Source organism: Indicator indicator, chromosome 9 (genome assembly GCF_027791375.1).
Source record: "Indicator indicator isolate 239-I01 chromosome 9, UM_Iind_1.1, whole genome shotgun sequence".
Lineage (NCBI taxonomy): Eukaryota > Metazoa > Chordata > Aves > Piciformes > Indicatoridae > Indicator > Indicator indicator.
The window spans coordinates 23,372,368-23,385,330 of NC_072018.1; the positions used below are offsets into that span (position 1 = coordinate 23,372,368).

At 51.2% G+C, this 12,963-nt stretch overlaps 1 protein-coding gene across 1 annotated transcript; it reads right to left on the bottom strand.

Moving 5' to 3' along the window:
- Nucleotides 1-4,845: 4,845 nt before the first annotated feature.
- Nucleotides 4,846-8,686, bottom strand: GDF7 (growth differentiation factor 7). Its single transcript, XM_054383700.1, has 2 exons — nt 8,359-8,686; nt 4,846-5,768 (listed from the first exon to the last, which is right to left on the bottom strand). The coding sequence occupies exons 1-2, from the start codon at nt 8,684-8,686 to the stop codon at nt 4,846-4,848; spliced, it is 1,251 nt and encodes a 416-aa protein (XP_054239675.1).
- Nucleotides 8,687-12,963: the final 4,277 nt, after the last annotated feature.

Sequence of the window (12,963 nt, forward strand, 5' to 3'; positions counted from 1 at the left end):
AGCATGGACTTGACTTCAGAACAGGAGCACACAGTGATGGGATATGAAGTGACCTAGCAAACTGGATCAACAAGCAAGGCTGATGTTGCTCCTGCCTGCATCTAAAGTGGGGAGTACCTGGAGTGGAGTAGGTCTTTTGGGTGCAAATGTGTTGAATCCTTGTGAGCAACACCTCCACCAGCTTTTCCAGCAATCAGCCACAGTGTGAAATGGATCCACTGACTCCAGGTGGGCAAAGCCCCTAACTACTCCTCAGGTTGTAAGAGATTGATTTGCAAAGGCACTACACAAACATGGCTTCAACTGAAACATGTGAGAACGCTGGATGCTCAGCACCTCAGAAACTCAGACCCTTCCTTCTGACACTGTTTAAAAGCTTAATTACTCACAACATATGATGTGAATATACCAAATATGATCACCCCTCACTCTGGCCAAGGAAGGGACAAGTTGTCCCCACAGAGTGCCCCAAACCCAGGTGGTCTCTGCCTACATGACCACTTAACTTTGGCACCCCTTCAAGTCTAAATCCCAGCCTCTCCATGTGCAACCATCTCTTTTCCTGGCCTGTGGATATTATTTCAGGCTGATGCTGATGGCTGAGCTCATGTGAGACCTTTGGCACTCAGCCAGTGCCTGGCTGGCATGTAGCTACCTGGGATGATAAGCTAGGGAACAAGAGAGCCCTAAACTTTGCCTCTTGGTTTTTTCCCTCCTGCTCCCCTCCTCTCTCTTCATCAAGACAGAATAGAGAAAATGAGTGAAACACAATGGGGAATGCTACCATCTCCTCAAAGACCAAGAACAAAACCAATGCCACAGCTTATAAGAAGGCTGGGCTTGATCCAGCCTCTCAATCTCATTATACATCTGATGGTGGAGAACCTGGGTGGCACCAGTGTAGGCCAACGTCATGGCAAAGTAAAGGGGACATTCAAACACTCCCACCTTCCATCAGGAAAACACTTGAGCATGTGACTCATCATGCACAGGTCCTCTCTTCCTACGGTCTTCAACCCAGTCAGATCTGTCTCCTCACCATCCCCTGCTTGAAGGCACAGACTGCACCCCAGTCCCCTGATGCTGAGATCAGCCTTTCCTTACTGTTCTCTCACCCACCAAGCACCACATCAAGTCTCACAAATACCAAAGCAGAAAAAATGAGCTCACAGAATGTCCGAATGAACTCAGAAGTGGTGATGACAGAAAAATGAGGAGCAAAACCTGCTGAAAAACCACTGAAGAATGGCTGGGTTTCGCTTTCAGCCATTTCTGGGAAAGGATCAAGCTTCAGTTTAAGATTGTTTAATGCCAATCCACATGAAAATGCTCTGCTGCCCAATGCTTCCTTAGTCTGCTGAGCGAAAGTTAAACAGAGTGCATCAGCCAGCCTGCTTGTGTGCTCCGTCCCACCAACATCTAAATAAGGGTCTTCTCCAGCACAGTAAATTCAGGATACTAGTGCCAGTAAAAGGAAAAAGCTACATGTTTTGAGGTGCAAGGCTGAAAAAAAATCCTTTTAGATGTAGAGCAAGGTCCTTGGTCAGTGGGTTACACAGCAGAAGTTTCAAATGTGGGTAATTTTTTGAAGGTCCAGGACACTTGCTGATAGGGCATAACTGATGATTCTTTGCATCTCTATGTACCCCACAACACACTATACTAGGAAAAAAGAGCCTCAAGAGACTGAATGCAGCTGTTTTTTCCATGGAAGACATCAGCCAGTTATAACAAAATTCAAGGTGTCACACCAGCCTGATGGAACATCTCACTCCCTTACCAGTCATTCATTCAAAGACAGAAAAGACAAAAGTGCTCTCCCCTCATCACACAAAATCACAGGCTCCTGACCATGAACAACACTACATCCATGGGACAGTTACTCCTCATATCCTCTCCTTGATGTGTTCGCATGGAGGACATGCAACCCTGAATCAAGCCCTTTTTCCATATGAACACCCTTCTCCCTGCAGAGGATAGTCATTTCCCTACTAGCACTGAAGTATGACATTGAAAAAAAAACAACAAACACAAGCTATGTTGTCTAATTCTCCTAAGAGAATTAAATTATTACTAAAAAGAAAACAAATAAAAAGAACAAGAAAAAGGGGAAAAATTGTTTTTCCTGGGAATTATTTCTAGGCCAGAAGTGCTCCTGGTCATCAGGCAGTTAAACTGGGCATAAAGCCATTTTGCTGCTGACTCTCCCTCCTATGGGGATCACACCGGACGGGGGATTCAGGACAGTGCAGGCAGTGGCTTAAGCACAGGCCCTAGTTACAGAGTTCAAGGAGCCCCAAGGCAAGGCACATGCACCAGTCCTGTCCCAGTTACATGTGCTTCCCTGGACCGCAGCCCCAGCACTTCCAAGTCACATGGGATCGCTCTGCAAGTTTCCCTACTCCTGCATGATTATGTTCCCATGTAAGTGGAAGGGGAGCCAGTTATGCACAGATACATAGTCCTTTTCCAATGCTTAGTATTTCCAGCTTAACTGTAACTATATCCTGCAGATAAATATGGTGCTGAAGGTCAAACAAATCCTCCAGGAGAACATATTCTACATGGAAACTATGGGATATTTAACTGGAAAGATTGTATAAATACTGCAGACTGAGAACCTGTAATTATCCATTAAAATCACTCTGTCTACTACATTAATATTTGTCCATGTTCAGCCTCTAGTCTCCTACTTATAATGCTTACATATGCCCAAAACTCAGCTCAGGCAAGAATAGACTGATCAGAAATACGTTTTTCCTGTGGTGTTAGAGGCTGAGGATCAGCTCCAGGGCTGGGGTGCTAGGCTGGGCAACCACCATCCTGCCTCCCCAGATGTCAACACTGAGAAAACCTGCAACATGGACCTGCCACATGTCATCAGCCATAGCCTGAGAATGCAGTGCAGACCTTACTGGGGTGAGGAGGGAGGCTGGGGTGTAGGTTTAGGCACAGCAAATATGTCACCATTACTGATGTATACTGGTTATTTTCTTGGGGGGAAGGGGCTGTTGAACCCTCACCAAGGCATTTCCAACATTTGAAACCATTCAGATCTTAGTAGAGCCCTTTGAAGTGACCCCATCTTTGCCCTGGTTTGACTCAGCCCTCCCTAGCAGAACACCCCTGCAATGGAGGACAACTGACTTTATATAGAAAAACAAAACACATTTTCCGTCTTTGCTAAGAGCAAACTACCATTGCTAACAAGAACTGACGTTAACATGCCACTACCTTGACTGTCAGTAAAAAATAAACCACCAAAAGCAAAATCTGTGCAAATACATCTCTGGTTTAAGCCAACCCAGTCATAAAGCCAAAGTCTGGTACCAAGACCCACTAAGGTGCAGCAGAAATGCTTCCCAGCATCCAAAGCACACCTGGCCATGGATGCAAGGCTTTTGTGATTTAAAGGCATAATTTATACTCAGCTCCTGAGTTACTAACATCCTGTAGTCTGCATGTAGCACCTCACAGCAGTGTCTGAGGGTAGTGTTCAACTGTTTCCATGGGAAATGTCTGTTCCTGGAGGATCCAGGTGCCCTTAATGGAGCAGGAAGAGCATGCACTCCTGGGAGGGACAGACCTACTGGGAAATCGGTGCCAAAGGAAGGCAGGGTGGAGCTTAGCCCTTCTAGAAAGACTATTTGGAAGAGTGAAATGGCTTCTCACCCAGGAACTTCAGACCTTTGCTTCTCTCCAGACACACTGGGGCCAGCTGTGTAACTCATGGGCCCATTGCAAGATGTCCAGTGTACCTTGGAAATGAGGTTTTGTGCAGGAAAGGGAAGGGACTGGCCAGTTAGCACCTCCTGCAGGAAGGACATCAGCAACAGGGACCACTCAGAGCCAGAGCATCCCCACCTAACACACCTGTCAGGGAAATTAACACCTTCTCATCTCTGTGGAGAGCATGAACTCTGCTTCAGACCTGACTCTCGCTTTAGCTTCCAGTTATGGGGACTGTCTTTCCTGTAACCAACAACAGACTCATAAATCTCTCCACAATGCAAATGCACCTGGACTAGATGATTTCAGCCTCCCACAGCCACGGGTTCTCGGCCCCCTGCCTTCCCTCAGGGATCCCTCAGTTTTCCTCCATCAACTGAGGGCAGCAATTTGAAGGCAGCCAGAAAAACTCCTTTAGCTCAAAGAAAAGAGCATCTCCCCTCCACCCCACCACTGCAGCCAAAGAAGTGAGGCTGGCCTTATCTCTCTGCTGCAGACACCGCTCTGTCTCCGCTAGGCTGTCCACCAAGACAATTTTGGATAGACATATTCTAAAACCTTTGGGAAAAGGTTGGGCAAACCTAATGAAATCAGACAGAGCTCAGAAGCTGAGCAGGCATCCCTCAAGGGCTCTTCCAGGCTGTGCGCTGCCCCTCCCTGGAGGGGAGCAGACAAGGCATAGAGATGGGGGCAGCTCTGAGCAGGAGCCTGGCCATCTGTCACAGTACATCACCCATGGCTGAGCCCCAGAAAACTTACACTCGGGGCAGGGGGTGTCTTTCTTTGAGAGGGTCAGGAGAAGGGGTGGAGGGAAACATCTACAGCATCACTGTCTTTGGGGGTATCTCCTATCCCTCTCAGAGGCATGGTCAGACCAGTCCCAGGAAGGCAGGGGACACCTGCTGTGAGCTTGGTTTTTGGAAAGGCACACACTAAAATGTGTATGTGTGTGGGTGTATATATATATATGTATATACATATACACACACACGTATATATATAAAATATATATATTGCATATATATATATTATATATACACACACACATATATTTATATATATAAAATGGGACAGGGCTGCTGGGTGGAGTGGGAAGGGCAAGGGCTGCAGAAATTGCTACCTGCAGCCACAGGTCTCCACGACCATGTCCTCATACTGTTTGTAAACTACATTGTTTCCAGAGTCTATGTAGAGGATGCTGATGGGACTAAGCTTGGAGGGCACGCAGCAGCTGGGGGGTGTGGACTCTGGGTCCATGGAGTTCATCAGGGTCTGGATAATGGCATGGTTGGTGGGCTCTAGGTGGGAGCGCAGAGGGAAGTCACAGACCCCCTCACAATGATATGCCTCATAATCCAGGGGTGCAATTATCCAGTCGTCCCAGCCCAGCTCCTTGAAGTTCACATGCAGGGGCTTCCTGCTGCAGCGAGTCTTCGCCTTCTTCCCATGGCCTCTGCTGCCAGACCGGGCAGCAATAGTGGTCCGTCTCTTCCTCCGCTTGGAGTACACCTCCTGGCCGGGATCAGGGGGCTCCAGGAAATGGGGGCTGCCCAGAGCCTTGATCTTATCCCGGATCTCCTTGAACAAGTTCTCCTTCCTCTGTGTGCGGGAAAAGGCCACAAGCAGGGCTCGCTCATGAGGCTGTGGCTGAGGCTTGCTGAACCCCAGCTGCCGGGGGGGTAGGAGCCGCCCCGACTGGTCTGAGACAATCCGTAGCAGGAAGCATAGCAGCTTACCCGAGAGAGATCTCTCCCTCCAGTCCCGAAGTGCTTCCCAGACATCAAACACCTCCCATCTGGAGGAGCTTGCATCCAAAATGTCTGCAGCCCTGGATTCCAGCAGTTGGGGCTCCTCGCCATCCTGACTTGGGCAGGTGGAGAGGAGGAGGTGGTGGAAGGTGCCTTCACGGGAGAGGGCCAAGCTCCGATTTTCCGGGAGGGCACGCAGGATCCTTAGCTCCGCACCCGTCACCTCCTCTGCCTCGGGTAGGCTGGAGATGTCGAAGAAGTATTGCTGCTCTGGGGCAGACGTGGAGGCATCTGGATGAGATAAATTTAAAAAAAAAAAAAAAAAAAAAAAAGGAAAAAATTGTAAAACTGCAGCAAGCTGAAGCCAAGCTCTTGTTATAGAGGCATACAGAACACAGAGTTACTGGAGGAGATCATTGCCTTGCAGCAAGGCTTGCTGAACATCCAAGCGGGATGCTGTGCATAGCCTGTGCCCTGCCTCTGGAAGCATCACCCTGACTGGAAGAAGGGAAAGGGAGAAGGCAGAGAGGGAGGGAGGAATCACTTTAAACAAACGGCTTCTTATCAGGACTCTTCATGCCCTGAGATGGCAGCTCTGCCTCCTTCTGGATGTTTCAGTGCCCCCACCTGCATTACTCCCAATATTTGGCTCAGAAGCCCCATCTGAACCTGCACAACACAGTCCCATCCCAAATCAGCACGTTGTCACCGACTTCTTCTGCCCTAAGCATCACATACACACACACCCCAGCCCCAGCAATGCCAAGTAAAATGCTGTAAAAAAAATCTCATTTTCTCTTGCAGGTCAGGAGCACAGATGCTGTGCCTCAGGGTGTCTGATACAGGCAATACCAAAAGCTGAAAGCGAGTCCAGCATGAATTTTGCAGTTTCTGGCACTGATTAAATATACTCAATGCGAATTAATAAAAAAACACAACACCAAAAAAACCCACAAAAACGACAAAAAAAAAACCCCACACAAAACAACATACAAACAAATTCCAACTGAAACCACACACACACACAAAAAAAAAATCACAAAAATAAAACCCACAAACAATCAAAACCTACAAACAAAAACAACAGATGAGGTTTGGGAGACGAGATAAATGAGTTCTGGGAGTTGGCTGTTATTTCTTCCTCTCTAGCTAGGAACCTGAGGTGGGCACGCTTCGCACGTTGCTGTTCTGCTCGAGTCCCCCGCCCCGCTGCCGGCAGCGCAGCCTCCTGCCGTGGGCATCGCTTTGGTGCTGCAGCCTGCACCGCCCTCCGGGTGGGAACGAGTCTTCTCCCTGTCGTTTGTTATTATTATTATCCTCATTATTATAATTACCGCCATTATTATTAATTTAAAAGCAGATCTAAAATTCCTGGGAGAAGCAGATAAGGAGACCCCTTTGAAGAGTTCATCTGGTTTCGTTTTGCGCTGAAACTTCCCAGGACCTGTAAGCAGTTTTCCCCCGGATCTCCCTAGCCGGGCACTGCCCATCTTCCAATGGGAGCATCAACCCCTGCCTCCCGCCTCACTTCCCCGGAGTCTCCTCAACAGCTTTCAGCAAAAATCTCCCTGCAAAGGCTGCCGGCAGGATGCGGCCCCTGCTGCGTTTGATGATGGGTTTGCGACTGAGTTTGGAGGGCTGCGGGGAGCCCCGCATCACCAGCCGCCGCACTTTCACCCAGGGACAGCCGGCGGCATGAGCAGGGGAACGCTGGGGCAGCTTTTGAGTTTACCTTTTAATTTTATTCGATAGCGATTTTATTTTTTCCGCGTTTGAGCGAACTTCGCTGGCGCAACGTGTTATACATATACATATATATAAAACACATATCGTGAAATGCGTGTATGTGTTTATTTGATTATTGTCGTTAGATCCACGGATTTGTGGAGGGAAAAAGAGGGAAGAGGCAGAATGCGCCGACACTGTCGAGCTCAGCCGGCTCGGGAGCGCGCAGGGAGTAAGCTTCCCGTCGCGGTGCCCCAGGGAGTTTTTCGGGCTGCAAAGGGTCTGGTGGCTTTTTCTCCCTCCTGGCCCTGGGGATGCTGCGCGGAGAAGCTGGCCCGAAACTGCGCCGCACGCTCCGGCCCCCGCTGTCAGCCTGCACTTCGGCTGTCGGCAGGTCCCTAGAGATGCCCTTACCCCTACTCGATCTCTCAAGGCACTTCTCAGCCCATCCCTAATCGCATCCCCAACCCCGAGCGTCACCCCTGAGCCCCAACTGCATGTGCAACCCCATCGCCATCCCCGACCCCACGCTCATGCACAGCCTCGTACTTGCTCCCATCGGCAGCCCTCTTCCTCAACTGCAGGCACAAGCTATTGCTATTACCATGCCCTCACACAGCCCCATTTCCAACCCCGTCCTCATCCCCATTCCCACGCTCAAACTCACGCACAGCTCCATTCCCATTAAAGAACTGATGCACAGTCCTTGCGCCGTTCAGCTCCATCTGCATCTCCGGGCGTCCCATGCAATCACTCTGTGCTCAAACCAACGCACAACATCCTCGACCAGCGCACATTTCCATTCCAAGAACGACCCCGCACTCAAACCAACGTGCAAGCTCCATCTCCGTATGCAACCACGTCCCCAAATCCACGTTCAAAGTAATGCACAGCCCTGGTTCCATCCTATCAAAACCCCATAATCATCCCCACCCGTCCCCACACTCATGCAGAAGCCATATGCCCGCACCCATGCGCGATCCCATCTTCATCCTCAAGCCCATCCACAAGCTCCATCCACATCCCCAAATTCCCAAGCTCCATCCTCCTGCCCGACGGCGGGGTCCTGACGGGACAGCCCGCCCCAGCTCCACCGCCCTACTGCAGGCGTCGCGGTGCTCTGCGCTGCACAGAGGGATGCGCGCCCGGCACTCACCGCTGCGCGCCCGCTCCGCGAAGCCCGTCACCGTGTCGGCGCGGCGGCCGGGGCTGCGGCGGGAGGCCAAGCGCTGGTAGAGGGCCACCATGTAGTGGTGCGGCACCACGGTGCCGTTGCGGAAAGCCCCGTCCCTCCGCGTCGGGGAGGAGAAGGGGGAGGCGGAGGAGGAGGAGGAGGCGGAGGAGGAGGAAGGCGCGGCTGCCGAGGGTCGCTGGGGAGCGGCCGCCGACGGGCCTCGCACGGCGGCAGCCTCTAGCCCTCGGCGGAGGCGGCAGGCTCCCAGCAGGCAGAGGCAAAGGGCGGCAGCGACGACGCGGAGGCGCATGGCGGCGGCCCGCTGCTCGGCGCTGTGCTGCTGCCGCCGCCGCTCCCCGCCCGCTTTTGAACATCGTCTTCGCCCGCCGCCGCCGCCGCCGCCGCAACAGCCGCCGCCGCCCGCCGCCGCGGAAGCGCCCCCTGCCGGCCAACCGCCCCGCCCCGTCGAGGCGCCGCCCGAGCCCCGGCCCTCTCCCCGCCTCCGCCTGCAGGTGAGACACCCCCACCCCCCTCCCGCCCCGAGTTTACCCCCGTCTCGCCTCGCAGGGAGCACCTGCGGCCCCCGTGCGGGGCATCCGCACCCCTCATTTGGAGGGCAGACACGCATCCCACAGCCTGTGCTGCGGGGGTCACCTCCGCTTGAGATTGGCGGGCGACCCATGTTTTGGAAGGCATCCCTCGATTCGGAGTTGGAGGGGAAACACCGCCACCTCTCTTGGAAGGGGCGAGGGCATATTTCAGAGAGGGAAACTTCACACTGGAGGCGGGGAGCCTTCACCCTGTGTTGGGAGAGTTTTCACTCGCCACCCCCGTGGACTCACTGTCACCCACTCATCACTCCGTGCTGGGGCGAGAGACCCTGGCCGTGCACCGCAAACCGGGAAGCCCTGGCTCTGGTTTTGGACGCAGGAACGCCACCCCAGGTTTCGGATGGGAGGCCCCCCATCCCCTCCCCCTCGCAGATTGCACGGGGACACCTCAGCGCCATTTAGGACGGGGCACCCCGCACCCCGGTGCTGGGTGCTGGGCCTGGACTAGCAGTCGGGGGAGCAAGGAGCGACCTGCTGCGGTTCGGCCCCGGGGACTCGGGCTCCCTTCTGTCCCGTACCTTCTCCACCAGCCCGGCTAATTCCGCCTCGGGAGACCGACACCGGAGCAAAACAAAGCCCCGGCCGGGCCGTGGGCTAATGTTTTCCTCGTACGGAGGGTTTCCTTGGTAAAATTCAGATGTTTCCTTGGGTCTCGATTAAAATAACAAAGGGGGGTATTTACTAGGATGTTATTTCAAGTCTCTTAAGTCCCTGGTTATGTCTGTTGTGATTTCTCTGCAAATACAAAAACAAGTGCTGCCATGATTTATTGGAAGGAATGTAGGTGTTTTGCCAAAACAAACATGGCTTTTTTTCTTTTTTTCCTCTCCCCCCCAAAACAATTGCTTCTCATGAGCATTTGTCACCACAGCCTCTCAGATTTCTTCCTGCTGTGATTTTACAGGTGCCGTGTCACATCATCACAAGCCAGTTTCTAATGCCAAACTGTGGATTGGCTCAGTACAGACACACAGCACAAAGCAGTGGAGGCAGCTTCTGTGACAACATCCCAAGAAATCCCTGTATCCCGCACAGTGTGGGACGGCCTGGCCTGAAGCCATTTGCACACCTCAAACAGCAGTTCATATAGCGTTTGTGCAGTTTGCAACAGTGACTGCATGTCTTGCACTTCTGAGGTTTGTGCGGAATCTTGCATGGTGCCCAGTAGTTACTAATCACCAGAAGCCCTAACCCATCTGGGGCAGGAGGCAGAGGAAGGCTTCGCTAACTCTTTTTCTTCTGTTAGCCCCTTATTAAATGCAGCCTGATGCTGTTCAGACACTAAAGGTCACTTCAAAAAAAGCATCTGACAAGACCTTTCACTCGCTGATGCCTCAGTCTCCCCTCAACAGGGTACTAGGATCCTGGTTGGGTGCCCTCACAGCACTGTAGCAGGTGGTAGTGGGGATGAGTGCTCAGGGCAGCCCTTCCTGAAGATAGGAAGGCTGAAAAATACTGTTCTGTTGTGTCCTGTACCTCTTGATCCCACCTCCACCAGCAGTCCCAGACCCACGGACTGTGTATGGCAGTGCTCCCTTCCCAATGCTGCCCAAGGAAGAGACCAGAAAGGTCATCAGAAGGATGGAAGGATGATGTGATGAGACGGACTGCTGAGCTTTAGAAAATAGTCAGAAAATTCTGTCCTTAAACTGCTGGGCTTCTTGCAATGGTTTCTGGAACCTCCTGTCTGGAATCCTTGCACACAGCCAGTTTCATGGGAAATAGTGAAAGTGTAGGTCATACTCTGGGCCACCCAAGCCTGTACATCCTCCCACGTATTGCAGCATGTGTACCTGCCGCACATGAAGGATCCCAGACTTTGACAAATTCCTAGGGACTGGAACATCTTTTCTGTATATCTTCTAAAAAATAAAATTACACCGACGTACAAGACAGAGAGGCTGTGCCCTCTCCCCTCTGATTTTCTTTCCCCAGATTTTTTACCCCCCGACCATTCCTATTCTCAGCCCCCGGTGTGGACAGCAGGGTCAAATCTCTTCTTGGTGTAAGCTGATATGGTTGAGTAACAGCTTCCCCTGTGGCAGTTTGCTCCACACCATCCATGTCCCTGTGGACAGCCATCTGCATGGTGGACCTTCTGCTGCTAGGGAATGACAGCCAGATCCCTGTCTTGTCTACATGGAGACCTAAATACCCACACATACCTACACAAGCCCAAGTGGCTTGTACACATCTGCACACACCAAGCATACATGCCTATACCAGATGGCACACAGGTGGACCCAAGGGGCAAATCCTGCCTGACTGTGCTGGAGGGGAGACATGGAATCTCACAGCCCATCCTTTCAACCACACAGCATCTACTGAGGTGCACAAGCACAGAGTTTCCCATCTGTTCTCCATTGCAGCTTCTTATAAACCCTTTTGGGCTTTCCTAAGTTTCCATCAGCCCAGTCCAGCCCAGCCCAGCCCAGCCCAGCCCAGCTGCAGAGCCTTCCCAAGCTTCTCCAACTCCACGCAGCAGCACAGCAGCTCTTGCCCCCAGCCCTTCCCAGGTCTGAGGATGGGCTCCCTTCGCTCCCAGTGCAAATCTTTTGTGCATAATTTCACACTGGCAAAGAGCCACTTTCTACCAGCCCCCTTCCAAAACCAAATTAGCATGATGCTGCAGCAGCAGAAATTGGAGAGGAAAGGCTGCAGTTTTATTTTACAACTCAATTAGCAAGTTTATACAGAAAAAACACTCACATAACCAAGGGAGGTTTTATATCCGTTTCCTTCACCAGCAAATAGACTTGTTCCTCTTGAGGGCACTCCCCATTGCTGTGGGTGCAGTTATGTGCTCATGTCCATGGTGGGCCTCAACCAACATGGAGACACTGGCTCTAGTCCTGCTCACTTGCTCTATCTCCCATTGCTCTTACACTTACATATCCTCTGGGTACTTCCAGTACATACTAAAAATCATGGTTCTGAGACTGTACCATCATCCTATTCACTAAATATTAAATGATTCAGAAGACTGCCAAAAGCTAAGATGAAGATAGAGGGCCACATTTGCCTTTATTTTTTCCCTAAGAACCTGTTACGAATAACATGAAGCCAATAACTGTATGCCAGAAGGGATTCTGATGCCTGTGCCTCAACAGCTTGCACCATGTCCAGTCACAGTCTCTCTCTTGTCCAATGGGCCCTTCTAGATGAGTTATTGGCAAGTCATTAAGCCTGTTTTTTGTTTTTGTTTTTCACTAAGAACATTCTGAGGATGCTGCTTCTTTCAGGATCAAGAAGGAACAATTCCTGCCTGGATGACACTTGGGCTTATCCCCTCTGTTGCAGTCTCACTCCTTCCACTCCCTCTCCTGGTCTTCAGCACTGCCCTCCTTGCCCTTCCACATCATCTGCAGCAATTCGGGGCATTTATGTATGGAACACTGATTCATTTCCATGCATGAGGTTGAGTGCTGGGCAGGATGAACTCTCCTACCATGGCTGCATCCACTTTTGCAAGTGTGGGCAAGGTCTCAGACTGGGAATCTTGCTGCCAGAGAGGGGCTGCTCTGCTAATGCTCTTCAGCAAAGGAAAGAAGTGGGTATTTAATTTAACCAGAAGCCTATCAGCTGTGGAAGACCACGTCTCAAAGAAGGAAACTGAAGTGGAAAGGAAATCTTCAAGCAATAACCATGTACCTGGTGCCATAGACATGTTCCCATCGCCCTGTACCTCCACAGATGTTCACCTTTCATGTCATCAGCACATGCAGTGTCAAATGCCCTCCAGGCTTCAGAACTGGAGGTGTTCGTGGCTGTTTCCATTGCCTAAGCCAGGGGGATCAACTAAATTTACAAGTCTTGAGCAAGTTCAGAGTGGTCAGAGTACTGATCCTAGTGGTTATTTGAAAGAATGTTTTCATGTAGTGATCACATAAGAAGACTTTTGTGGCTTCACTTAATATGTCTTCTAGCAAGACGGATACAAATGACAGCAAGGCCAGCTCAGCAAGCAACCAAGCAA

Excerpts from the sequence above, each read along its gene's own strand:
- GDF7 (XM_054383700.1), bottom strand. The coding sequence starts at position 8,686 with ATGCGCCTCCGCGTCGTCGCTGCCGCCCTTTGCCTCTGCCTGCTGGGA. Across the intron at positions 5,769-8,358 it reads CGCGGAGCGGGCGCGCAGCG|ATGCCTCCACGTCTGCCCCA; the intron begins GTGAGTGCCGGG and ends TATCTCATCCAG.